At 42.1% G+C, this 27904-nt stretch overlaps 1 protein-coding gene across 8 annotated transcripts in view; it reads right to left on the bottom strand.

Moving 5' to 3' along the window:
- CPVL (carboxypeptidase vitellogenic like) overlaps window positions 1-27904 on the bottom strand; it is a 130479-nt gene that overhangs the window by 8962 nt on the left and 93613 nt on the right. For all 8 annotated transcript variants that reach the window (XM_042969077.1, XM_042969067.1, XM_042969025.1 and 5 more), the window contains one exon: window positions 24174-24356. In XM_042969077.1, the coding sequence (XP_042825011.1) occupies window positions 24174-24356 (183 nt within the window). The remainder of the gene's footprint in view (window positions 1-24173; window positions 24357-27904) is intronic.

Genomic DNA, 27904 nt, shown 5'->3' on the forward strand with positions numbered 1-27904 from the left:
TGATCATTTTTGTCAGTGGAAAACTAAAGCACAGGACAGTGTAGTAGGAAGCAATTCGGCATAGTTGTCAAAAGCATGAACTCAGGATTCAGCAGATCTGGATTTGAGTCCAGCCCCTTGACTTTGGCACAGGGACTTAACTGCTTCAATTTTCTCATCTGTAAAAATGAAGGTAAAAATTAGGGTGACCAGTTGTCCCAGTCTGCCCTGACCTGAGGGATTCCTGGGAATATGGGATCTTCAAAGTGCTAAAGTTGAAAAAGGGTCAGGCAAACTAGGATAGTCTGTTACTCTAAGAATATCTAACTTTTTGTACGGGTTCAAAGAGATGCATATTAAACAATGCACAGCACTCAGTTGGTAAATACATATTAAGCTTGTACCGTGTGCCGTACAGATATATATCAACACTCAAGCAATGGTCATCAGACTATTATCTCCTTTTTTATCGTCAGAGAAGTATGTTTTCCCTTTAAGAGTGGAGTAAGATCAGAAGTTACAACACTAATAAATATAAAATGTAGTACTATACTTGTTCAGAAGAAGAATTATATTGTTCAGGAGGGAGAAAAATTCTCTTCCAGGCTTTCTTTATTTCCATGCTATGAATCCTTCCTTCCCACGGGAAAGGTCCCAATTAAAGTAAGAAAGCAGATTGAATGTGAGCTCAAACTTCTGTCAATATGCTTGACTTAACTGTCTAGAGTGAATTTTATCCCTTAAACCTGCCAACATCATGATCCGTCCCATCCTTTCCCTCCACCCCCTATTACCACTTGCAATGCCAAACACCCTCTTCTCCCCACATAGAAATGTCAAGCAAGCAAGACCTCACTTGTCTTAGCAGAATGGCAAAAAGCCATTCTGTCTGTTTTTATCCCCTTTGAAGAACTCACTTTACAACCTAGGATTTGATGCAGTTAAAAAAAGCAATCGAAACTTCACTTCCTCCATGTCCAGTTTTATATGTGAAATCCACAAGAGGGTAAAGAGCACAAAATCCAGTTCATTAATTACTCGTACTCAATATCTAGCTTTGAGTACAAACTACAAACTACAAACTGTTTGTAGTTTTCTTTGGGAGGAGAGAAGTGGGGAGCCAGGGAGCAGAGGGCAGACGTTACAGCAGCAAATACTCTTTGCTGGGGGTGTATCGAGTACGTAGAGCCCGACTCGCTGCCTTCTGGGGAACAGGGAGACAAGAGCCAGCCAGCCCGCTAAAGGTTGACCTCCTACAAACATCAGTGCAGGGAGGCTCTAGCATTGTGTGCTGGAGCTCTGGCACTGGCTCAGGACAGCCGATTGTGTCTACTGCTGCCCAACTCCACGTTCAGTGGTGTTATATTGGTAGCCTGAAATCAACCACAGTGGAATATTTACACCACGAAAATGCGCAAACACTACAGATCAATGTCTCCCCGCTCTCCCAAGCCAGTTTACCTTCCGACCACTGGTTCTCTGACATCTTGGCTCTCCTGGGGAAAGATGAAACATTAGAGCATTCTTTCTGTGTCCCAAAATAAATAAAAGAAATATCCACTCAAATCAATAAATTATAAGGTCTAAAACGTCCCTGAGATCTTGGCTTAGGAAATCAGATGGGCAGGGTTTCAAATATTTGCAGAAAGATGAGAAGGTCCTGCTGCCTGCTTCCAGTCCTGACTACCCCCACTGAGTTCTAGTATAATAGGAATAAGAGTTTCAAGACCAGACCACAGCATTCATGGATGCCTCTGTTTGTAGGAGAGCCCTTGCGACACCCCAAAGCTGGTCCGTTTGGGACAACTACTGACTAGAAAGGGTATCTAGATTCCACTGTGTTCCTGACCCACAGCCTAAGGGGACCCCAGACCCAAAAATGTCCCCAGGAATTGAGGATATGGGACATGCCAATGATCACAACATTTTCGTGATGTTATTGGTTGAAATAAAACAAGGCACATGGTTTTCACTAGCAAAGCAAAGACTGTGCAAGGCACAGGTAGTGCCTTTGGTCCAGTTGATGATGTGGCGGTTTCTTAACACAACTTTATTTCATTCTTGCCCTTTTCTCGGCCCCACTCCACCCTCCACCTTGTTTATTTTTTGGCTCTGTTTAACATTTCCACAAGCAATTTTGTGGATCTGGTTACACTTCAAATTGAAACACAAAATGTTGCCATTTAAAAAGCAACCCCAGTTCCCTTTGTTCCTCAAATATCATTAAGTTTTAAAACCTATTCTCCATGTGTGGATAATACTTTAAACGTTAGTCTTCTTAGTATTTATTCACTTCTCATAATGAAATGGTTCTCTGTTAAATTTCAATAGATATTAAAAACCACTCAACAGCTAAGAGAAAATTATGCATCATTGCCTAGCTGTTATACCTCAGTAAATAGATTTGCTACCCAATTTATATTTTAAATAATACAATAAATTAGCTCCCTGAGTATTAACTAACTGCATATTTGGGTAGCTTAATTTAGAAGCATTCTTTTTATGCTAATCAGCCCTCTCTAATGAAATAGAACCACATGAACTAAGATGACTCTTGGCAAATAATCAGAGTAAAATTGGGAGTCGCTATTGTTTATTATTTCCTTTGTTTTCAGGAAGCAAGCTGTGCGGTTTTTTTGTTTTTCTTTTTTTTAGGAAAAAAAAAAACCCCAAACACCAAAAACTCAATTTTTTTTAAAGGACAGGACATTCTAGTCAGCCACTGAGATAATGAAACTTCTCCAACTCCTCCCATACGTTTATTTCCCAGAATATTTCTCCTTTCTTCTCCTGTGTAACACAGAAAGGAAATCGTCTTCAGCTGACATGAACAGGGCATCCTTTCGTTTGAAGGGAATTGCTTTGAACCATTCATGATTTTAGCACACCTAGTCTATTTCTTAGAAGACACTTCGGTACATGCAGTTGGTAAGCAACCACAGCACTCCTTGAGAATTGCATTTTTAACACACACACACACACACACACACACACACACACGAATGGGCATGAATATAAGGTAGGGGCCAATTTGATTTTCATTCACTGGACATTTACTGGGTGCTGGGAACGGTGCTAAGGGGTTTGCTACAGAGATAAATGATATCGTATTCTTGTCTTCAAGGAGCTCAGTGTCAAGGAGGGGAGGAAGGCAATTAAGGAGGTAAACTAAAGAGAAACCCCAGTGAGGTACATGCACTAGAAGATGTACATAGAGATGTAGAGCAGGAGGTATTCTGGGAGAAGGAGGGCTTCCTAGAGGTCAATTTATTTATTTATTTACTTATTTATTTATAATCTCTATGTTCGAATGGGGCTCAAATTCATGACAAGATCAAGAGTGGCATACTCTACTGACCGAGCCCCCTAGAGGTAGTTCTCATCCCTGAAAGGCACATGGGGGTTTTCTGGGCAGCCAGAGGAGCAGAAAGGACCTTTCCATGGGAATTGCTGACTAACAAAACAGCAAGGTGGCTCTGGGGAATTATAAGGTGTTTTGTTTTGTTCTTTAGGATTCTAATGGACAAGGAGGGAGGGTGAGAATTCAGGTGGGGGGAAGAAAGCCCAGGCCAGACTAACCTCTTTACTACCCTATGGAGAGACTTCAGGCTTTATTCTACAGGTAGCGGGGATTCCGTGAGGAGGTTTGAATAAGGGAAAACATGATCAGACTGGCTTTTGGAAAAAGCACCGAGAGACGAGTAGAGTGGAGAGGAGGACCACTCTAGCTGGAAGACCAGCTATTGTCAAAGGAAAAAAAAAATTTAAACCACAACTTAAAACACAAGAGTGTTCTTGAATAGCATCTTCTAAAGCCTGTGCCTTTTCTTAAAACACCACAAAGCAAACGCAGTTTCGTTTTTGAATATATAAAGTAAGGGAACCATCTTTTTAAAAATGTGCCCAAAAGGCTATATGGGTTTTTTTTTATTGTGTTATATAAAATCAGTGTCTTTCTCATTAAATAGTTCTTTGCGGTTTCTGTGTCAAGCACTAGGATATGAATCAAGTCAGGCTGCTGAGAGGGATCTATAAAGCAGATGTGGTGAATGCTAGTAATATTTACCAATTACTATTCTTCTTAATTTTCTGGCAAGACACATAGCAAAGCAACTGGCTAAGTCACTTCACCTCCTTCTTGTCTTAGTGGGAAAGTAATGGAAGTGGGGGTATTTTTGATGTGCTGGGAAAAGATTCAGACTCTCCTCCCAATGGTCTAGGTCTTGCCTGCAAATCCATGGCGTACATTAAAATCTGTTTGCTTTTTTAAAATTTATTACACTTTTTTTAACGTTTACTTGAGAATGACTGGGACAGAGCAGGAGCGGGAGAGGGGCAGAGAGAGAAGGAGAGAAGAATCCAAAGCAGGCTCCAGGCTCTGAGCCATCAGTATGGAGCCTGACACAGGGCTTGAACTCACCAGCTGTGAGATCATGACCTGAGCCGAAGTCGGACGCTTAACCGACTGAGCCACCCAGGTGCCCACGTCTACTTTTTTCAGTTGCTTTTTATATTGAGTCACTGCTGGTGAGTTGAAGTGAAAAGGGGCTGAGGAACTTTCTAAAAAAAAAATTTTCTTATTTTTTTTTAAGCTGGATATTTTGGTAGCCAACCTTAGCCCTGGACATCCAGAGAGAAAAATGCATCTGCCTAACCAGAGCAGTGCCAAGACGTGGACACGATGTGTTCACTTCAGCCTTTCACCGTGTGTGGAGGCCTTTCCATTTGATGATAGGCAGAGAAGATGGGAAAGACAGCAAGAGAGAAAGAAGACAAACTGAATGGCAGACATGAGAAAGGACATTAAGCCCCCCTTCACCCAAACAAGCCCACAGGAGAGAGGACTAAGAGGAAGTCCAAGAGTTGGTGAGAAAGTGAAATAATCATATCTCTTATACATTACTGGCAAGAGTATAATCCGTTTGGAAAACAGTTTGGCGTTATCTGAGGAAGCTGCAGATGCTCAAACCCTGTGAACTCATCAGTGCCACTTCTAGGCATTATTCTTAGAAAGAAGCTCTTGCACACAGGCACAAGGACATATGTTCAAGAACGTTCACAGCAGCAATGTTTGTAGTAGCAGAAAAGCTGGCAACAACCCATGTGTCCAGCAGCAGAGGAATGGATGAGCGGTATAATCATGCCATGGAATACTATGCAGCAATGAAAAAGAAAACAAAGCACAACCGAACCTATTGACATGGATGAATCTCAGAAAGCACTGAACAGCATAAGCATGTTATTGCAAAATACATATAGAATAAGTCCTTTTATATCAAATTAAACATGAAAAGAAAAATATTGTTTATGGAGATGCATATCTGTAGTAAAAATTTTTTTATAAAAGGAAAAGGATGGGGTGGGGGTGGTGCCTGGGTGGCTCAGTCAGTTGAGCACCCGACTCTTGATTTCAGCTCAGGTCATGATCTCATAGCTCATGGGTTCGAACCCCGCGTCAGGCTCTGTGTTAGCATGAAGCCTGCTTGGAATGCTCGCTCCCTCTCTCTCTGCCCCTACCCTGCTTGTGCTCACTCTCTCTCTAAAATAAATAAATAAGCTTTAAAAATCTAATAAAAAAGGAAACGGATGATAAAATCAAAATCCAGGACGGTGGTTTACCTCCAGAGGCAATGAGGGAAGGGAGTGGGATTGGGGAAGGTAAGTTCTTGGTAATGCTGCATTTCTTAAACTGGCTGGTAAGTACAAAGGTGTTCATTCATCATTATTTGTTTTATCTCACACAAGTGTTATATATACTCTTTGGTTACTCTTCCATTTTTAATTTAAAAAAAAGTAAAGCAAAACCACCTACAGATGCTGCCAAAGTCACAAAAAGGAATCTTTAAAAAATTTAACATGTTCTCTGTCATGCTCTTCTCATCTGTCCAACACAGACCTGATGAGATGGGCCATGTGTCTAAAACAGCAAGTGGGGAGGATATAGAGAAGCAATTAAACGGAAACCAAAGCAAAAATGGGAAGTGCCCCTCTGGCGAGCGGCTCTGAGAAGACCGGGCTGGTGCCAGAATCTAAACCTTGGGACTCTGGTTGCCGCAGAAGAAAATAAATATTAGGAACAAAAATAAACACCCACATACTCCAGGCAGGACAGCAGAAGAGCAGAAAGGAGGCCAGATAATTGGAGGTTTTGTTTTGCTAGACATGTTTTCCCTCTTTAAATCTAAATTCCTATAGTCCCCTGCTTCCCTGGTTCCATATGTTAGAGGCTCAGTACAAATGGCACAGAAGAAAGACAAAAACAAAAAGGCTGGATGCTTCATTTATTGTCAACAGGGATGTTTCAGATTATTGTTGAACTAGAAGGGACTCAATGCTTTAGAAACATCTCGTTATTCAGTGTATTTTTATTTATTATTATTAGACTGCCATGTGGCAAAATGTGGACTATGTCCCCAGCCCCTCTATTTCTTCTACCTCTCACCGAAATTGTTGAGTAAAGTTACAACAGGATACAGCTGCTGTAGTTCCAAGCCTTTCTGATAAATAACATTTAGTTGAGCCTTTAAAACATAGTATCTATTTAGGACCCTATTAGACTGGGAAGAGAGCTTCTTGCCCTGTGAAAACAGATTAACGCTAGGAGAGGCAGTAGGAATATTTATTCCATGCTTACTAGGTGCCAGGTAAGTGTCAAGTGATATATGAAATATATATGAAATATATTCAATATAGTTAAGTGAAATATATACATACATATATATATATATATATTTCTACACACACACAAAGATACACGCATTATCTCATTGAATCCTAGCAACTAATCTTTTCATGAGAGAGAGAGGGATTAATGTTATCCCCACTTCATTGATGAAGAACCTCTTGGAGAGGTTAAGTAACTTGCCCAAGGTCACACAGATAGTAAGTGGTGGAACAGGGTCTAGAGCTGTATCCAATCTTTTAATCTCTGCACTATGTCACTTGAGTATAGCGATAGCAGTAGTTAGAATTGCCAAGGTCATGAACTCGAAATACACTTCAAGGCTACTTGAGAGCTAAACTCATAACTCATAACTCACTCTCCAAAGGTGGTCTATGGTTGGGGGTGGGGAGGATCTAGAAATTATTCAATAATTCAAATAGTCTAATGCATGGATTCTTGGTCATTTTATGTCATGTGTCCATGTGGCCATGTGTCCGTGTGTCCTACTGTGGCCTATGGACACTTCTCTGAATAATGTTTTAAAATACATTTTATATGGGGGCGCCTGGGTGGCTCAGTCGGTCGAGCATCCGACTTCGGCCCAGGTCATGATCTCACAGCTCGTGAGTTCGAGCCCCCTGTTGGGCTCTGTGTTAACAAGCACAGAGCCTGGAGCCTGCTTCAAATTCTGTGTCTCCTTCTCTCTCTGCTCCTCTCCTGCTCATGCTCTCTCTCTCTCTCCTTCAAAAATAAATAAAAACATTAAAAAATATTTAAAATACATTTTACATATATGTACATATATAATAGGTTACAAATGAACCCATTATATTGAAATTAACAAAGTAGTAAAAAATAAATTTGCGATATAGCATTATGTGTACTTCCATATGAATACATTCAACAAGAGCGACCAGTGGGTCTGGTAACTACCGTAATTAAAAAAAATTTTTTTTAACATTTATTCATTATTTGAGAGAGAGAGAAAGAGAGACAGCATGAGCAGGGGAGGGGCAGGGAGATAAAGAGAGGGAGATGCAGAATCTGAAGCAGGCTCAAGGTTCTGAGCTGTCAGCACAGAGCCCAACATGGGGCTCGAACTCATGAACCATGAGATCATGACCTGAGCCAAAGTCAGACACTAAACCGACTGAGCCACCCGGGCGCCCCCGATAACCACTGTTATTTTTAAAGTACTAGTGATGTTGATAAATGTTGTTTCAAGGTACTTGAAACAGTATGTGTATTTGATATGAAAGTATTTCTGCTTTCTATTGGTGACAGAGTCAAAGGTGCTGCTAAGGCCTCTGCGGTTTGTTGTCTACATTCATAATGGGAGGAAATGCTAAATTTCGTAATTCATAATGGAAGGAAATGCTATTTAAGTTTGAAGTCAGTGAACATAAAATGCATTTTTTTCCCTTCTAAGTTCACTGACCCTTTGAATACTAACCACGGATGCTTGCCCTAGGTTAAGAACTCTTACTAAAGAACTGAACAATCACCTAATAAAAATGTTATGTTTACTCCTGATAAAGCTTCAGTTGAAATCACTGCATTTTTATTTTTGCTTTGACATGACGTTAATTGTATCTAATCATCATAGTATTTTACCAATGATTAGTATCCAGAAATAAATTCAAGATGCCTGGTGGACACCCATCTTTGCTGAGAATCGATCTGGTTGACGTTTCCAGCAGTCGATCTGGTTGTATCATTTTTGACAAGTAGCAAAGACATGCTTTTTGACTTTGCACAGAAGACCATGGCATCTGAGTACAGCACAAAAGTCTGCTGGGAAAAGGAAGCTAATGTTTTGAGTAAATAACAGAGGCTTCCTACGAGTCCAAATTACTAATGGTCTATCAGTATTTTGAGAGAACAAAGACCACTTGTAAAATCTACAATGCACAGCAGGGACTGAGGTCTAAAATTTAGCCTAAGGTTTTGTCTCAGGATTTCAGAGAATCAGAGCCCCGCAAGTAGACACTGTTGGCTATAGGACACTTTTCTAAAAAGTGAGGTTTCAGATCAATGGCTGGTTTGTTAAGAGTGAAACTATGTTCTCAGGTTTCCGGTTGACCTGTGTAAGGAAGTAAAATCGGTCAGGATTTAGAGCAGCCTGTAGGCATCAGAATAGAACTTTATCCAAACATAAGCCACATGGGGTTCCTGCAAGAGGAGGACATTTGGGCATCAGTAGAAGGCCAAAAGACATCACAATTTAGGGTTCCCCCAAACAGGATGCATTAGAATTCTCTAACAAGCTTATATACTGATACTCAGCTCCTACCCCAAAGTCAGAATATTTGGAGATAGGGCCTGGGAATCTATATTTGCAAGCGTTGACAAAATGCAGTGGATTAACAATGGTCCCAAATTCTTTGCCATTCTTCCCATTAAGAGGAATCCAGGCCTCTTCTGTGATTTGCTTTGACCAAGAGAATGCAGTGGAAATAATTTTCTGGAACTTTTGAACCCTGGGCTTAAAAGGACCGACATCTTTGGCTTCTAAATTTGGGAAGCCACCTGCCATGTTGTGAAGCTAGGTCGGGACACTGCATGGTTAGGGGCCATATGGAAAGAGCACTGGAGAAGAAGAGGCCACCTTGGATGTCTCAGCTTTTGCCAGACTCACAGCTGAATGCAGCTGCCTGGATGGTCTCAGGCTATCTCAGGTGAGTCAGAAGAACCATCGAGCTGAGCCCATTCCACCCACATAATGAGAAATAATAAATTGCTTCTGTGTTAAGCCACTGACTTTTGGAGTGATCGATCATTCTGTTAATAAATAACTGAAAGAGGGAAATATTTGTTGACAATTCTTTATTCTTTTTCCTGAAAAAATCTGTTCTTCGCTTGGAATCTTGCTAGGAGTTGAAGAGCAAGGCTGGATCCATCTTTCTAATGCAGATAGACTAATTACACTGAGCGCTTAGGGGAAGTCTGATATTATGCAAAGACCTATATCTCATGTGGCATCAGGCAAACCGCCAGCCTCTGATGCCATCCCCACTCCCCCTGCCAACCCTGAGAGCTCACAACTACATTATCTGGGTGGCCTTTGTGGCACCATCAGATCCCCCTCCGAAGATGGACCAGCTCCCAGCCTCCAGCCGTCAGCACCTTCAGGTCTGCCTCAGCTGCAGACAGCAGCCTTTCCCAAGATGATGCCCTTCCGAGGGCAGCCCGCATTTGGTGACTGAGTGAGGTGGGGGGTTAAAGGCTTGGCCATTTTGGCCCAGTGTCGGACGTGGATGGAAGAAGACTCTCTCCAGAGCTCCCTGCCGGGTTGACCAAGGTTTCTCAGGCATGCGTCACTGTCTGATTTCCTCTTCTGTCAATTCTGCTTCCTCCCCCCTTTTTTTTTCCACAGGCATTGATCCCTAATACGCATCTTCTACCCCAACCTTGGCCCAAATGCCTGATTCTGGAGAACTTAGCCCGTGACTACCATGGAACTCTCTGATGATAGCAAGCCATCGCCATCGCCATCACCGTCATCGTGGTTTGACCGCTATGTTCTGGTCTTCTGCTCACCACCTGATTCCCATGCGTGGACAGAACTTTTCCCAGATCTAGTGATGGAGACAAAGAACCTATGAATCAGGACAGCGCTCTCTGTAGAAAGTGACAGAGCTGGGAGAGAGAGGAAGACGCTGGGTAACAATTTCTGTAACAAAGCCAAAACAGGTCCCCAGGGAATTAGCTGCATTTGGTAATCGTCATCTCAAATCTATTTAACAGTTACTTTCTTCCATTAAATACTGTTTTAACTTCATCGCCTCCCTTCTCAACTAGTCAAACACACACACAAAAAAATCACACTTGTTGCTCTCTGCTTACTCTGATGTCAGGGCCACCAAGGACTTGATGAAGACCTTTCTGGAACTGTTAGTTCCTTGGGGAATAGTTCTTAATGCTCCCTAGGGTGTTTAAAATTCCAAAAAAACCCACAAAACAAAACAAAACAAAACAAAAAACAAAACAACAACAACAACAGTTGTCAGGAGGAAGTCCAAGAGACGCAAATGGCCAGCTCTCTGTCACTCCCTCTGTGGATTATCTGTGGAAAGGTTCCAATCCCAGCCCGGCCTCCCTTTGGACTCAAAGGACTGTGGTTATTCTTGGCTCCGTTTAACAGTTGTGTGTAGTCAAAGAAATAAAACAAAGTGAATGTTAGAAAGGCACACCTGGGAAGCTGGGGTTCTTACTGCTTTCTGTCTGCACATCATGCTTTCCCTCTCCTCCTCCCTCTTGTAAGCACCCTGCTTTCCTTTAGGAAACGGACTTTTCCACATGGACCGGATGCACTGCCAAGTATACTGGCCATCGCCCCCACCTCTGTCACCACCACCACATACGCACCCCGAGGCCAGACGTGTAGACTAGTCTGGCCAACAGGAGTATCCCATCCCTTCCCCCGACACTGCCCTCACTGCCGTGCTTAGAGGCATGGTGGCACAAGGGAAAGGTTGAGATTTGGGTCGTCAAATCTCAGATATTACTACTCTTTGACCCTGTCAAATATCAGACGCTGCCACGATTTGATATTGTCAGATCTCAAATACCACTACCACGATTAAGCAAGTTGCGCAGGTGAAACTTGTGTTTCCTCCTTTGTAAACCAGTAAGTGCGATCACGTAATTTACAGGGAAGCGATTAGCATTCCGTAAAACGGTGGCTAAAAAGTGTGTGACAGGCCGCGGGCCCGAGCGCTGACAAATGCGGAAGAACTGGTGGCCGTCATTAGCCATTCCCTTGGGCCCTCCCGACACCCTTCTCGCTCAGAGTTTACAGCACCAGAAGGGGCCCCCAGCCAGTGAGTGGCCAGAAATTCACACGAGGTTTGTCCAGCTCCAGAGTCTACCTTCCTCTCCTGACACCAGACCACCTTCCATTGGTCACGAGTCTCCAAAACAGTGAGGGGCGAGGGGGGCTCCTTGCCTTTGGTTTCTCTGTACATAACCTCTAGCAGAAGGTCTCATTCCTGTTGGAAACTCAGGGAGAGGCCCTTGGGGAGAGTATGTCTCTCACAAGACACACTCAGGTCAGGGTCAAGGTGCAATCGTGGCTCAGGGCTTGTGCTTTAGAGGGCTGGTGGTGCTTATTGTGGCTGCCCAAGGAGAACACTAGAATGACACCACATGTAGGCTCTCCCTGTGGATACTTAGCTTTTAAGTCGGTGTAACCACAGAGCAAACACCACTTCTCAAACAGCAATCGGTCCTCACGACATTCCAAAGCTTATCCCCACAACCTCCATTTCAGGACCTCAGAATCAAGCACTGGGCTCAGGAAATAGGCAAAGAAGCTTCTTCCAATAGACTTCCTTCCAATAGACTCCTTACAAGACTCCTTATTTCCCAGGATCCCCTTCCCTGACCTCTCTCCACCCTGAATTCATCTGATTGCTGCCATTTTAAACTTCCCAAAGGACAGCTTTGCAAACGTGCTTAACCACCTTCCATGGTGACAAACATTGTATGCTTCCATTTATTAGAGATACTTAGAGCCGTCCAGTTCACAGAGACAGAAAGTAGAATGTGTAGGACAGCAGTTGGCCAGGGGCTGGGGTTGGGGAGTGGGGAGGTAATGGTCAATAGCTTCAGTTTCAGCTGAGGAGATGAAAAGAGCCATGGAGATGGACGGTGGTGATGGATGCATGATATCATGAAAGCTTTTAATACCACTGAATAACACACTTAAAAATGGGTAGGATTATGGGGAATAGCTGGCTCAGTTGACTCTTGATCTCAGGGTCATGAGTTTAAGCCCCATGTTGGCTGTGGAGCCTACTTAAAAGGAAATAAATAATTAAATGAAATTAAAAAATGGTTAAGATGATAAATTTTATGGTATTAGTATTTGACACTTTAAAAAACTGGAGGGGAACCTGGGTAGCTAAGTTGGTTAAGTGTCCAGCTCTCGGTTTCAGCTGAGGTCATGCTCTCATGGTTCATGAGTTCGAGCCCCATGTTGGGCTCCATGCTGATGGTGTGGAGCCTGCTTGGGATTCTCTCTCTCCCTCTCTCTGCCCCTCCCATATTCATTCTCTCTCTCTCTCTCTCAAAAAAAAAACCCAAAACTTTAAACAAATTGAAAAAAAATTTGAAAAAGAAAAGCCACCTTCAATGGCTCCCACTACTTCAACAATGGAGCACTCACCATTTTCCAACCATTGAGGGCATAGGACCTTTCCCAGTCTCTCTCCTGGTTTTCATTCTCCAGGCTCCAGACTGGAAACCAGTAAGCTGTGTGCTCTGCTGGTGGCCTGCTCTTCAGGCACCCACCTTGAGGCTCTGCCTGCCATGTTTTCTCTGCTCATTTTAGCTAATTTCAGCATCTGTTCTTTTATCAGTATCAGAAGTTCCCAGATGAAGCCATAACTCTTCTTAACATTGGGTGAGCCTGACCTCACCTCCTACTAAGCTCTAGTACCTGTTAAAAACCCTGATGCTCTGTCCATAGGAAGTGGGCACACGCATGTGACTTCACAGCTAACATCAGATGTGAAAACATCAGATGTGAGATTTCCCAGGCCTTCTCGAATTATGGCAGACAGGTATGCAGGTGGCAGTTTTCACTGTGCTAGCATGCAGCTGCTAATGCATCATTCTAGAGGTGTGTACCCTTGTGAAGTAGAAAACCACTGGGCTGGAAGCCAGGAGGCCTGGAATCTAATCCCAGCTCAGTTGTTAAATGGGTAGGAGACTTTGGACAGTCACTTAACCCCTGGGCTTCAGTTTTCCTACCTGGAAAACGAGATCTAAAATTTACTTTGGCTGTAAAATGCTACCTAGCTGAGACAATCCATCCTGTAATTATTAAATAACCTGAATTGATATTGATAACGAAAATACAAAATAAAAATAACAATGACTCAAATTGCAGTCGGGAAAAATAGGCTTGTTTGAAATTCTGCAAAACTCATGTTAGCAGAAACTTATGCCCAGTAAGATTTGATAAGAATGAAAACGGACCGGTGACTCAACCCTTTCTTTCAATGTGTACATGGAAAATAATTAGTCTCAATAAAATATTTTCAGTGAAATAAAGATGGAAACATTTGAAATGGTTGCAGTGCTTTCTTCAGAAACTTTAGCCTCATGAAATTTATTTTTATTTTCTTTAATGTTTATTTATTTTTGAGAGAGAGAGAGAGAAAGCGAGCGAGCGGGAGAGGGGCAGAGAGAGAGGGAGACACAGAATCCAAAGCAGGCTCCAGGCTCTGAGCTGTTAGCACAGAGCCGGACGCGAGGCTTGAACTCAAGGACTGAGAGATCGTGATCTGAGCCAAAGTAGGACGCTTAACCAACGGAGCTACCCAGGCATCCCTTTGAAGTTTATTTTAGAAAGATATTCTTTTTTTTAAAAATTTTTTAACCTTTATTTATTTTTGAGACAGAGAGAGATAGAGCATGAACAGGGGAGGGTCAGAGAGAGAGAGACATAGAATCCAAAACAGGCTCCCGGCTCTGAGCTGTCAGCACAGAGCCCGACGCGGGGCTTGAACTCACAGACTGTGAGATCATGACCTGAGCCGAGCCACCCAGGCGCCCCATATCTTTAGAAAGCTATTCTTAAAGAAATTCACCAGTGTTATTCTGCTTAAAATTTTATATTTCTAAATGTGGAGTCAAAAGTTCCTTAGGGTGAAAATGACAATTCAATGGTATAAAGACAAAATAGTGTAATAACAAAATAGCCCGCATTTCAAAAGCAGTGACAGCATGCTCACAGATCATGAACAGTAACTGACTTTTGGAGAAGGGTGGAGAAAGACCCCAAAAGGAGCAACGGGTGGCCATGGGTTGTCACCAGCCAAGGAGAAAGAGGATTAGACCTTTGGTCTACACTGTAACACTATTAAGTACACACACACACACACACACACTGAAGGTCACTGTACTATTCTATATTGCTTGCTAACTGAGCCCTTCTGGGGATTAATGAAAAATAGGTATTTCAGATCTTTCTTAGATATCTTACAGATAACTCAGTCCAAACCTTGCATTTTACAGATGAACAAACTGAGAGAAGCCCACTGCCCCAGATGATGTAATACGGCTGTCTCCAATTCTCAGAATTGCGTAGATACCAAAGGCATGCTGCCTTCTAGGGAACGAGTAGGAGGCAACAACCAGCCCTCCTTCTTCACCTGATCTCCGCAGGCTGGCTGGAGCTGCCTTTGGTTTTCCCAGGCATCGCCTGACGGGAACACGTGGGCAGAATGGCGCTCTCTCCACCCTGTTGCTCCCCAGGGACAGCTGTCATCCTCTTAAGCGGACATTTTAGGCAACCATCCGGAGACAAGTCTACTTTGGTTTCGATTTTTAAATTAAGAGCTGTGGAGTCTGGCAAAGAGTGAGGTTTCTTTCTTGGCAGACACATTTACACGCTGCTGTTGCTGAAAAGCAAGTCCGTGGCTCAGGCCCGTTTTTTTCATTATCAGACGCTTGACATTTGGGCGGTATTCTCATCCGAAGGCTCACAGAGAATGCCTTTGTTAGCCCCGGAGCTCATTTCCCTCCTTAATTCCCCTCGTCTCCGCGCACCACCCCCAATCCTACACTGAAGCATAAGGGGGGCGGGACTTCTGCCAACATTTTAAAATCACCTACATAAAATGCGGATCCCTGGCCGTGTGGTAAAACACTCCCTATCACAAACACATGTGGGCCTTGCTTCTTTTGTTACCACTTTTTGGCAGCTGGAGGAGGGCCATTTCATCGCTCAATGTGCTTCGCATTCACAAGAAGAGTCAGCGGGGCTTAGTGGGGTATTTGTCACAAGTTCCTGAGTGGCGGCCAATCCCTTTTCCCACCTCTGTGGTGCACACTGCCCCGTAGCCTCTCAAGCTAGATACTCTATGCACCGAGCCAAGCCGGTCACATGGGCACTGCCAAGTGCTGGCGTGGTCCACGAGGCTGGTTGAGGGACACAGAGACACAGGCGGGCGGAAACAGCCTTCAAGGATCTGGAGGACGTGTTGAGTGTGCCCGGTGGGATTGTCATCATAAAGCAGTGCAGCAGGCGAGGACAAGGGACACGTCCATCGCTCCCTAGAAGTCCCACTTTCATGTTTGCCCTTAATAGCCTAAATCTTAATATTTAAACTTTCCCTGGGGCACCTGGGTGGCTCAGTCGGTTAAGCGGCCGACTTCGGCTCAGGTCATGATCTCGCGGTCCGTGAGTTTGAGCCCCGCGTCAGGCTCTGTGCTGACAGCTCAGAGCTGGGAGCCTGTTTCGGATTCTGTGTCTCCCTCTCTCTGACCCTCCCCTGTTCATGCTCTGTCTCTCCCTGTCTCAAAAATAAATAAAACGTTAACAAAATAAAAAATAAAATAAACTTTCCCCCAAGGGTTGATTTTCTATCAAACACTTTCCCTGATCTTGACTTACTATTTACAATTTACCTTTTGTTATGTAGATTCTTATATGTGATTTGGGATAATAATAATAAGCATTTACTATGAAAAGGTTCTGGTCTATGCTAATCACTTGTTGAATTCCCTTAATAATTCTATAAGGATAACATAGCATGTTCTTTTTAAAATTTTTTTAAGTTTATTTATTTATTTTGAGAGAGACAGAGAGAGAGCACAGGCAGGGGAGGGGCAGACAGAGAGGGGGGACAGAGGATCCGAAGCAGGCTCTGTGCAGATAGCAGACAGCCTGATGTGGGGCTTGAACTCATGGACCATGAGATCACGACCTGAGCCAAAGTCAGATGCTTTAACCGACTGAGCCACCCAGGCACCCCACAGACTGTTGTTCTTAGACAACAGAAATTTATTTCTTATAGTTCTGGAGCTGAGACAAAGTGCTGGCTATTTTGGTTTCTGGTGTAAGCTCTATTTCTGGCTTGTAGAGGGCTACCTTCTTGCTGTGTCTTTATGTGGCAGAGAGAGGGAGAGCAAGTGAGCTCTCTGGTGTTTTTGTTTTGTTTTTTCTTTTTTTTTAATGTTTATTTATTGTGAGAGAGAGACAGACCAAGTGTGAGTGAGGGAGGGGCAGAAAGACAGGGAGACACAGAATCCAAAGCAGGCTCCAGGCTCTGAGCCATCAGCACAGAGCCCGACCTCACAAGCCGTGAGAACATGACCTGAGCCAAAGTCGGATGTTCAATGGACTGAGCCACCCAGGCGCCCCTGGTGTCTTTTCTTATAAGGACACTAACCCCATAGAACCAGGGCCTTGCCCTTACAACCTCATTTAACTTTAACGACTTCCTTATAGGTCTTATCTTCAAATATCATCACATTGTAGGTTACGTCTTCAACATATGAATCAGGAGGCACACAATTTAGCCCACAGCAGGTAACTATTATTATTATCCTTATTTTTTACAACATTGTGCTCAAATATTGCCAGAGGTAACTTCAGAACCTAATGAGTTTCAGTAAGTACCTCTTTTATATTGCACCTAAAGAAAGCTTAACAAATACCTTTCAAGCACATGAAAAAATTACATAAAGGAGTATTTTATTTCCTGAGAACCTCCCTTCTACTGAGCTAACATTCCCCACCCGACTGGCAATTAAATATCAGAGGCAATATGACAGACATTGGCAAACGCGCTATGGGAACAAAATGAATAAAGTTTGAATCCCCTGCCTGTCATTGGATGATACAGGGTTGCTTACCTTCTCAGGGTCTGTTTCCTCATGTGTAAAATGGAAATGACACTGTATGATTTGCAAGGATGTTCTGGTAATATCCACGAAGCGCCAATCACAATGTCCAGCACATGTGCTCAAGAAGCAAAGCTACTTTATCATTACTGAACATAAATGATGAACCCACCCTTATAACTCCTGTCTTTGATTGGTATATCTTCTGTTCCTTCCTATCTTTTGTTATTTTGTACACACAAAAAGTTACAGTGTGTTTTTCGACTGATCAGAACTACTGAAACACATATTTGTTAGAAAATAATAATAATAACAACAACAATCTTTTTTTTAAAATTTTTTTTAACGTTTTTTTTTTTTAATTTATTTTTGAGACAGAGAGAGACAGAGCATGAACGGGGGAGGGGCAGAGAGAGAGGGAGACACAGAATTGGAAGCAGGCTCCAGGCTCTGAGCCATCAGCACAGAGCCTGATGCGGGGCTCGAACTCACGGACCGCGAGATCGTGACCTGAGCTGAAGTCGGATGCCCAACCGACTGAGCCACCCAGGCGCCCCAACAACAAACAATCTTAAAAGGCAAACAAGAAGAGGATTGTTTGGAAAATTAATTACATCCATTCAATGGAATATTACTTAAAGATAAGTTAAGAATTTATGCCATAACTCTGAAAATGTGATATATTTGATATAAAATCTGATATATTAAAAGAGGAGAGCACCAAGTGCCACTTCCTGTCTTGGCAAAGAAATTTGTTGCTCTCAATCCTCCTGCTAAAAAACCAAAAACCAACGATAAACACTAGAAAAGCTGGACAAAATACAGAACACGCCCATTTAAAAGTCATGGTGATCTACCAAGGCAGCCAGGATGTGAGGAGTGTGTGAGTTTCCCATTGTTGCTGTGACAAGTTACCACATATTCAGTGCCTTTGTAACAACACACATTTCTCGTAATCCTGAAGGTTAGAAGTCCAAAATGGTCTTGATAGACTAAAATCAAGATGTTGGCAGAGTTCTGTTCCTTCTGGAGGCTCTAGAGGATAGAGCCTCTATCATTGTCTTTTTTTTTTTTTTTTTTTAGCTTCTATAGGCTGCTTGAACTCCTTGGCTCACGGTTGCTTTTGCTATTTTCAAGGTCAGCGGTGTATCATCCTCAAATCTCTGGCTCTGACTCATCAGCCTCTCACTTGTACTTAAAAAATTTTTTTTTAATGTTTATTTACTTTTCAGAGAGAGAGAGAGAGAGAGAGAGAGAGAGAGAATGAGAGACAGAGTGTGAGCAGGCAAGGGGCAGAGAGAGGGAGACACAGAATCTGAAGCAGGCTCCAGGCCCTGAGCTGTCAGCATAGAGCTTGACACGGGGCTCGAACTCATGAACTGCGAGATCATGACCTGAGCTGAGATCGAATGCTTAACTGACTAAGCCACCCAGGCACCCCTCACTTATTTTTTTGTAAGTAAATTATATCCCCAACATGGGGCTCAAACTCATGACCCTAAGATTAAGAGTCGCATGCTCTACCAACTAAGGCAGCCAGGTGCCTCCTCCCTCATTCTCTTACAAGGATCTTTGTAATTGCATTGGGTCCATCTGGATAATCCAGAATAATTTTCCCATCTCTGGGTCAGAGGATTAGCAACCTTATTTCCACATGTAGCCTTAATTCCTTCTTCCATATGATATAACATATTGACAGGTTCCAGAGATTAGAAGGGCTACTTTGGGGAACCATTATTCTGACTACCCTAAGGGGCCAGACTTACAAAGTAGAGAGGAGGGCAAAAAGCTAATTGGATATCCTGTGGTCCTTTCACCATAAAAGCAATGGTTGATTCAGGGCCAAGAGGCTACAAACCCTTTATTAAAGGAAGAGATAAGAGGCTGGAAACCTGCGTGGAACTTTGGGGAGACAAAAATTGGTGTTCATAGGCTGCCAAAGAGCAGAGGCCCTGGTTAACACTACAAATGTCAATTTAGGACCATGGAAATAGACCAGCTAACATACAGATTTAAATATAATCAATTCCAGACTTGATCAAAGTGCTTGACCCCTATTCTAACTGCCTGACAGAAACAAAGTAAAATCTCTTTGATGGAAAGTATCATCAGCCACAAACTCAGACTATCTCTATAATTCTACCTGCATAATGCCTGACATTCACTTGAAAACTTGTAGGCATACCAGAGAAAAGGATCTGGTTACCATGAAAAAATAGAATCAGGCTAATTGGTGATACAAATCTAAAATTTATCAGCAATGGGCATCAAAATAAGTGGATTAATGTGTTCCCGAAAAATAGATAACAAGGTGAGGAATAGATAATAATGTGAAAGTTGAGATCTATAAAAAGGAATAAAACTAAAATTCCAGAACTATAAAAAAACCAATTGCCATGATTAAAAAATAAATGGGCTAAATAATATATTCGGAATAGCAGCAGAGAAGAACAGAAAACTAGAAGACAGAATTGAAAATATCAAAACTGAAGAATGGAAAGAAGAAAGAACAGAAATAAAGCTATATGAAATGAAAAGGTCTAAGGTTCACATAATTAGGTCTTCATGGGAGAGGAAAGAGAGAATAGAGAACAAGCAGGATTTGAAGAGATAATGACAAATATGACAAAAGATATCAAGTTATAGTTTCAAAAAGCTTAAGAAACCCGTATAACACACACACACACACACACACACACACACACACACACACCACACTTAAAATCACAGCTACATACACATAGTCAAATCTTTTGAAAACCAAAAACTGAGAAAATCCTAAAAGTAGTCAGGTGGAAAAAGAAACCACCTCCAAAGGAGCAGTAATAAAATGGACAGTTTCTGATCAGAAGTGATACAAGTCAGAGGACAACAGAGTAATATCTTTTATGTGCTGAAAGACAATAACTGCCTAGCTAAAATTCAATTCCATGAAAAATGTACTTCTCAATTAAAGGTGACACAAAGACATTTTCAGACAACCAACAATAGAAATGGCTGCCAACACAACTTTACTAAAGTAAATAATAAAGAGATTTTTTTTTTAAGCAAGGAAAAATAATTCCAGTCTGAAGCATGGAAATGCAAGAAACGCTAAGGGGCAATTGAATGGGTAAATTTATGGGTAAGTCACAGTGACACTGGTTGTGTAACATGATGCAAATAACGGTTTGTGGTGTTTGAACTACATGTAGAATATTTTTTGCTTTTTAATTTTTTTAATGTTTTATTTATTTTTGAGAGAGAGAGAGAGACAGAGTATGAGTGGCAGAGGGCCAGAGAGAGGGAGACAGAATCCAAAGCAAGCTCCAGGCTCTGAGCTGTCAGCACAGAGCCCAATGCAGGGTTCCAACTCACAAACCGCAAGGTCATGACCTGAGCCGGTCAGATGCTTAACCAACTAAGCCACCCAGGCGCCCCCCCCCCCTTTTTGTACTGTTTTTAATGATAACACAAAAAGGAGGCGAGTTGGCAAGGAAGATCTAAGGTTCTTGCGTTTATCTGGAAAGTGGTAAAATTCTAATTTATATTAGGATTGAATAAGTCTAGAATTTACATTGTACCCTTGAGTATAATCATTAAACAAGATTGCAGAATGTATACCCTGACAAGCTTATAGAATAGGGAAAAAAATGAAAATGATATAAACCATTTGAGTAATATTAAAGGACACAATGAGGAAGAGACCATTGAAATACAAATAAGACAAATAGGAAATAAACAGTAAAGTAGATTTAAACACAAATATATCAGTAATTACACTAAATGTAAATGGACTATCCCATTTAAAAAATATTGTCAGGCTCCATTAAAGAAAAACAAAACCCAATTATACACTACTTAAAAGAGATACATCTTAAATATAAGCATTCAGAAAGATTAAAATCAAAGAATTGAAAAAGATATCCCATGCAAATATTAATCAAAAGGAAGTTGGCATTGTTACCCTACTATCACCAAATTAGATTTTAGGGCAAGAAGCATCACTAGACATAAAATGGGACATTTCATAAGAATAAAAGATTTAATTTGCCAAGAAAGTATAACAGTTCTGAAGTTATATGCACTTAATAACAAAATAAATAAAGCAAAAATGGATGTAAAAGGAGAATAGAAAAATCATATGTTAAATATATATTACTTATAAATAATAATCATATTATATCATATAATATTACATATTATAATAATATAAAAATATATATTAGAATACTGTACCACAATGAAAATAAAGTGGCAACTGCTACATGCAAAAGAATAAGTAAATGTCATTAATATAAAGTCAAGCAAAAATGCCACACAGAAAGGGCATATAGAGAATATGTCCATTTGTCAAAATTCAAAATCTAGCAAAAGTAACCTCGGATATTAGAACTCAGGACAGTGGATACTCTGGGAAGAAGGGGGAATAGTGACCACAGTGGGGACATTGCTCTATTTTATTTCTTTATCTAGGTGATGGTTACATTTACCTATACATTTGCTCTGTGAAAATTCATTTACCTATACATTTGTGACTTGTGAATGTTTTCTATATTATGCTGTAACTCAATAAATAATTTCATTATAAGAAAGAAACACGGCAGAATCAATCTTATATAACATTATTAAAGTTACGTAAAATTTATGTAAAATTGTGTACATGGGCATCAATTAAAATGCAATTTCAGATGTTGAAACGTTGAGTTTTTCTTTTCTCTTTTAAAAAAAAGTATTTGAATTGCTATAGAACCTGTTGTTTAAAGACAGACAAATAAATACCAAAAATGAAGTCCAGATTACTTTCTGCAAATGGAGAGCCTCCACTTGTCCCGGAATTCCAATCTTTTGGAATCAGTCTTCAGAGTTAACCTGCTGTTGTGGTTCCCAAGTCAATACCCAGTCCAAGACTGCCTGTGCTCCAGTTTACAGAAGCACACAGGACAGACACAGCTCTCACCGTCTTATCTCCAAATCCCTCTGCAGGTCAACAGACCCTCCACTCTTCATCCTTACCCCCCACCCTACCCCACCCTACCCCACCCCCCCGTTTTCAAACCTCACATGCATTCCGCCGGAACTGTTTCTACTCTGACTCATTTCGTTTGCTACGGCACTGGTTTTTAATTCTTTGGTGTAATTTATCTTGATTTAGAAACTATAATGTTATAAATTTTCCAACATAGTTTCCCTTTACGTGAGCCCAGAAATATGTCTCTCTGCTGTTTCCTTTGTCCCAGGTAGTCAACGTTACAAGATATTTAAATTTCTTACGTTATTCAATGGCTAGAATGACTGGGGCAGGGGAAGGAAGAGTACCTTTATACATTAGACTACCGGTAATTTCTACTTGATCTACAACCCTAAAATCTAGATGTTGACTAAACATCATTCCTTCCAACACAAATGTATATCATAACCCAGTGACCCTTATGAAATTCTTTGTAAACTTATTTACTATCCCAAAGTACCCAGTATGCCTCTGAGATTAATTTCTTTTTTTAATGTTTGTTTATTATTTTTGAGAGAGACAGAGAGACAGAGCACGAGCAGGAGAGAGGCAGAGAGAGGGAGACACAGAATCCAAAGCAAGTTCCAGGCAACAAGCTGTCAGCACAGAGCTGGATGTGGGGCTCAAACTCACCAACCGTGAGATTATGACCTGAGCCGAAGTTGGATGCTTAACCAACTGAGCCACCCAGGCACTCCTCTGAGATTAATTTTTATTTGGAGCATGGATTTGCCTAGTGGTAAGCTTGGGTACTTGGAAAGCTGTAATTCCAAATATTCAAACCTATAGGATTGAGGTCCCATTGTTGCCTCAAATAAAAAATTGAGGAAAGGGGCACCTGGGTGGCTCAGTCGTTAAGCATCTGTCTCTTGGTTTTGGCTGAGGTCATGATCTCGCAGTTTGTAAGATACAGTCCCGGGTTGGGCTCTGTGCTGACAGCGTGGAACTGCCTTAGGAGTCTCTCTCTCTTCCCCTCCCCCACTCACACATGCACTCTCTCTCTCTCTCTCTCAAAATAAATACATAAACTTTAGAAGAAAATTGTGAAGGGGTGCCTGGGTGGCTTAGTCCATTAAGCATCCGACTCTCGGTTTTGGCTCAGGTCATGATCTCACAGTTTTGTGAGTGAGTTCGAGCCCCACGTAGGGTGCCACGCTCACAGTGTAGAGCCTGTTTGGGATTCTCCATCTCCCTCTGTATCTGCCCCTTCCCTACTCACGCTGTCTCTATCTCTCTCTCTCTCAAAAAAAAAAAAAAATCAAGTCTGGAAGATTTAAATTTCTTCTCTTGACTAAACAAAAGCTAACTAGGGGACATTCTTAATTTCTTCAAAAACTTTCTGGAGGTAAATAGTGTAATCATCACATAGTCACCAAAGGAGCCCTGCTGATCCTTGAGAAGCTGAGACCTGCAAACTAGAGGCACAGTAGATGGGCTTCACCAGGAGCAACATCTGACCTCTAAAGTGGAGGTCACGCTAGGGGCATCAGATAGACAGATTTTTGTCCTGGGGCTCCATGTGTAAGACACAAATGTGAGCACAGAATTGCCAGAGGAGATTATGCTGAATCTAACTCAGGTTGTTTGTTCAAGCTCTCCTTTGTTCCCAAATAGACTAAATCTCTCATTAATGATTTGCCTTTTGGGGCTGAGTATGGTCTTTTTGATCGTCACCTTGTCTCTTGAATAATATCTACACTTTCCTCTTGTTTTGCATGAGGCACTATGTACTTGAATGAACTCATACCACCCTGCTCTCTGGAAAGTAGGGCTGCAGAAGGCACACTTTGGCTACTGCGTGACTCTGTGTAGGGTCAGCCATGCCTTACTGGTACTCAGGCTTTAGTTCCAATCCGCCCATCCCATCCCTCACAGCTTACAGGTCCCAAAGTGTTTCCATACCTGACAGAAGTCATCCACTTGCCGCACATAACCGGCCACTTCGTTATCGGATTTAAAGATCTTCCAGACTTTTCTTTCTGCCTGCTTGTATTTCCGGGATCCTTTCCACTTCATGGCCATCAAAGAGCGCTCTGTCAGGGAGGCTGCCACAATGATGTCCAGTTGGCCATTGTAGATCAGTACCTGAAATGAAACGGATCCGGGGGCAAATGCGGGATTCAGCAGGGGAAGGCAGCAAATCTATCTACGTATAGATAGTGTGTGCACGAGAAGAAAGGTAATGTGAGAGAGGCCAGTCCAGCAGGGGAGCGGGGTCATTTTCTTCCAGTTGGCCACACACCCCAACAACCTGAAATAAACTCAAGCCTGGTCTCAGCCACTGCAATTCTTCCAAAAGTTTGAACCTTCCTAGGAATCTGCACAAAGGCTTCTCTCAGTAGCTGAGCATTCTCTCGGGAGCTGAGAATCCATATTGTTCTCCCCTCTGACATTGACTTTACAGGGGCGACTATGATTTTTTGAGGCGGACAGATAGACGCAGGTGTCTCAGATTTGTTACACGTTGGAGGCAAATATGTTTGCCATGCAACTTCTAAGACCTCCTTTTCTTCAACATGATAGCCACTTGTCGACAATGAGGAATGTCTTTTTTTCCTAGAATACATTTGTGTGTGTGTGTGTGTGTGTGTGATAAGTTGGTGGATATTATAGGAGAACCAACTCTGAAGCAAGGTCTTGTCTTTTCTCCAAAACTAATATTCATTTGGCCTGAAAAAGAATTCATACACTATCCAATGCCAAGGAAGCATAAAAATGGCACCGCACTTGAGGAAAGCAATGATCCATTTTTAACAAAAAGATTTTAACATGTTGAGGCTCGCTGTCCCCATAACCCCAGATTGTGAAAGGAATTCTATGAAAATAAGCCCAAAGAAATATCTATATATATATATATATATAGCACCCTGTTTATCACGTCTTACAATGAAAAACTTGAACACAGTCTAAAAGTTCCATAATTAGTGACTGGTTACATAAACTATGGTACAGATTTTCTATCGGATAGTGCAAAACCATTTAAAATGTTTCATTGAACCGTGTGGCAATGTGATAAGCAATGCTTATCATACACGGTTAAGTATGAAAGCTGAAAGTCAAATATATTTCACAATTATGAGCGTATAAAATAGGTATACATATTTCCATATATGGCATGCACCTTTAAAGAAAAGGAATACGGTTGATTAATTTAGGTGGCACAAAGCTGAGTAATTTTCTCCTTTGTTTTCCACTCTTCTTAGGTTGTTTTTATGCAACTAACATGACCTTAATGCTCCTAAGGCATTGTCACTCAACTCCCAACAAAGAGGTTTTCCTCAACTCCACGCTACCCTTTGACCTACTTGGAAGTTCTGGTTTTGCTCAAGTGAAGACCTTTGGTCGAATCCTCAAACTGGATAGAAAATGTTTCACTGCATATGTTTCCATCTCTGCCCTCCTGGTGCAGGCTTCTTAAAAGGCTTGCACATAATTAAACAGCCCAGGACTTTTACACACTCCAAATCCTCAAGCAGCAGTGGGCCAGGATTCAGCCTAAGATGAAAGGGCCCTGGGCCTCTCATGTTACTCCGTCACCACCACCACCTCCGCTCTCCTGAGCAGAAACCCAAAGGGAAAACTCCTGATCGATTTAAAGCCTCTTTAAAAAACTCAACTCAACTATAGCCATAAAAATGTGCGTTGTTTATACAAAGACATTGCCTCAAAGACCTTGGGTACTTACGGTGCATGCAAAACTCCTACAGCTGTCTTGCCAACAGTATGGAAGCAATTACACATGATCTGTACCAAGGAACAAGGCTTAAATACTGCACCATCCTAGGAAGGCCTGATTAACAAAGATAATTATCTATAAAGTAGTTCCTCTTCCAGAATTCAATGAAAAGATGCTGATTAACTAGCAAATACACAAGTGCATCTGGCTGGTTTCCACTCCGTGGCTACTAAATGAAGCCTGCCTCTTTCTGAGGGTCTCTTGTAGCTATCTCCCTATCATCAGTGTATTTTGAAATTGATTTGAATGTGTTCTCTTGCGGGGATGCAAATCCACAGGTCACGGCAAAAAAACAGGCTTATTTGTACAGCATTAGAGCACAGGTTTGTTGGACTGAATTGAAATGAAGTCCATGCCTGAGCCGTACCCTTTGCTATTCAAGACTCAACACAAACGAGAGCACCAACTCTCTGGAACGAGGCAGTGAAGGGCTGAACTGCCTAATTTTGTGCATGCGATGGGGAGAAGGCCCACTTCGGGGGGAGGGTGGGCAATGGAAATCTTCTTTTTAAAGCAAGGAAAACATTTTTAACTTCTAAAGGGCACACAAGTCAAATGCAAAAAAAAAAAAAAAATTAAAGATTAATGATCAAGCAAAGTGATTTCAAAGCTGGCATTTAAGGCTGCCAGCATTAAATATAAGAATTCTGGAGCTTTTATTTTTATCTAAATGTCACATTTACTCTCATCAGCCCTGACAGGAATATTTCAGTTGCCTTTAGGGCTGGATGAGTGGGGAGATATCCCAGGATCCAGTAAGCCAAGAGGCTGGGGGAGGGGTGAGCGTGGAGCATAGGGGAGGGGGGGGGTGGTCCTGAAGCCCAAGGGCACACGTTGGCACACATTTGTTCCACTCCTTCCTCTAGGGTGACCAACAGCCCCGGGTTTGCCCTGGCCTGAGGCGTTTTCCGGGACGCTGGGCTTTCAAGCTAACCCTGGGACAGTCTGGGGCAAGCTTCTCCCCAAGGCTTGATGGTATTTTAAGCAACGAGATCTAAAGACAGAGAGGAGGAGACAGAAATGAAGGCGGCTTTCAGCTACCCTTGTCTTCTCAGTAGTGACTGTAACAAAACCAGGCACAGGAGGAGCACTGGCTGCAGCTGGCCTCCAGTGACACGTGAGGCAGCACCCCTAAACACCTTCCTTCCTGTTTCCTCGCTTTCCTTCCTGGACAGCTGCGAAGCCTCCTTTCAACGGCAAAGGCACTCCCTTTGGAAAATTTTCTTTTCTTTTACTCGAGGTCTGACCAGTTAGCGCGGTGAAATGGATGGTTTTGCAAAGACGTGAAAAAATACTTCTTATTAAAACATCAGCGAAGACTATGATTCTTTGTACTCTATGATTGTGACATTGTTTTTCTTAAAAGATGCTTCATCGGGGCTTCCGGGTGGCTCAGTCGGTCGAGCGTCCGACTTCGGCTCTGGTCATGATCTCATGGTTCGTGAGTTCGAGCCCCGAGTTGGGCTCTGTGCAGACAGCTCGGAGCCTGGAACCTGCTTCGGATCCTGGGTCTCCCTCTCTCTCTGCCCTTCCCCTGCTTGCACTCTGTCTCTCTCTCTTTCAAAAATAAATAACCATTAAAAAAAAAATTAAAAGATGCTTCAAGCTTGGGAAAAGAATACATCAAAATACCAACAGTTAAGGTAGCTGCAGTGTGGGTAATTCGTTTTAACTTAACTGTTTTCTAGGTGGGTTTTTTGTTGTTGCTGTTGTTTTGGTTTGGTCTGTTTTTGAAAATGTGATTAGGGTGTTTTTATAATGAAAAAATAGTAAAACAAACAATAACACTAAGTTTGGGGAACCATGGGTGGCAAAAATGGGTCTTTATTAAGGAATAATTTGTATTAACCCAAATAGTACCAGCTCTCAATTTTTTATGACAACTAGGCAAACAGCA

Source organism: Panthera tigris, chromosome A2 (assembly GCF_018350195.1).
Source record: "Panthera tigris isolate Pti1 chromosome A2, P.tigris_Pti1_mat1.1, whole genome shotgun sequence".
NCBI lineage: Eukaryota > Metazoa > Chordata > Mammalia > Carnivora > Felidae > Panthera > Panthera tigris.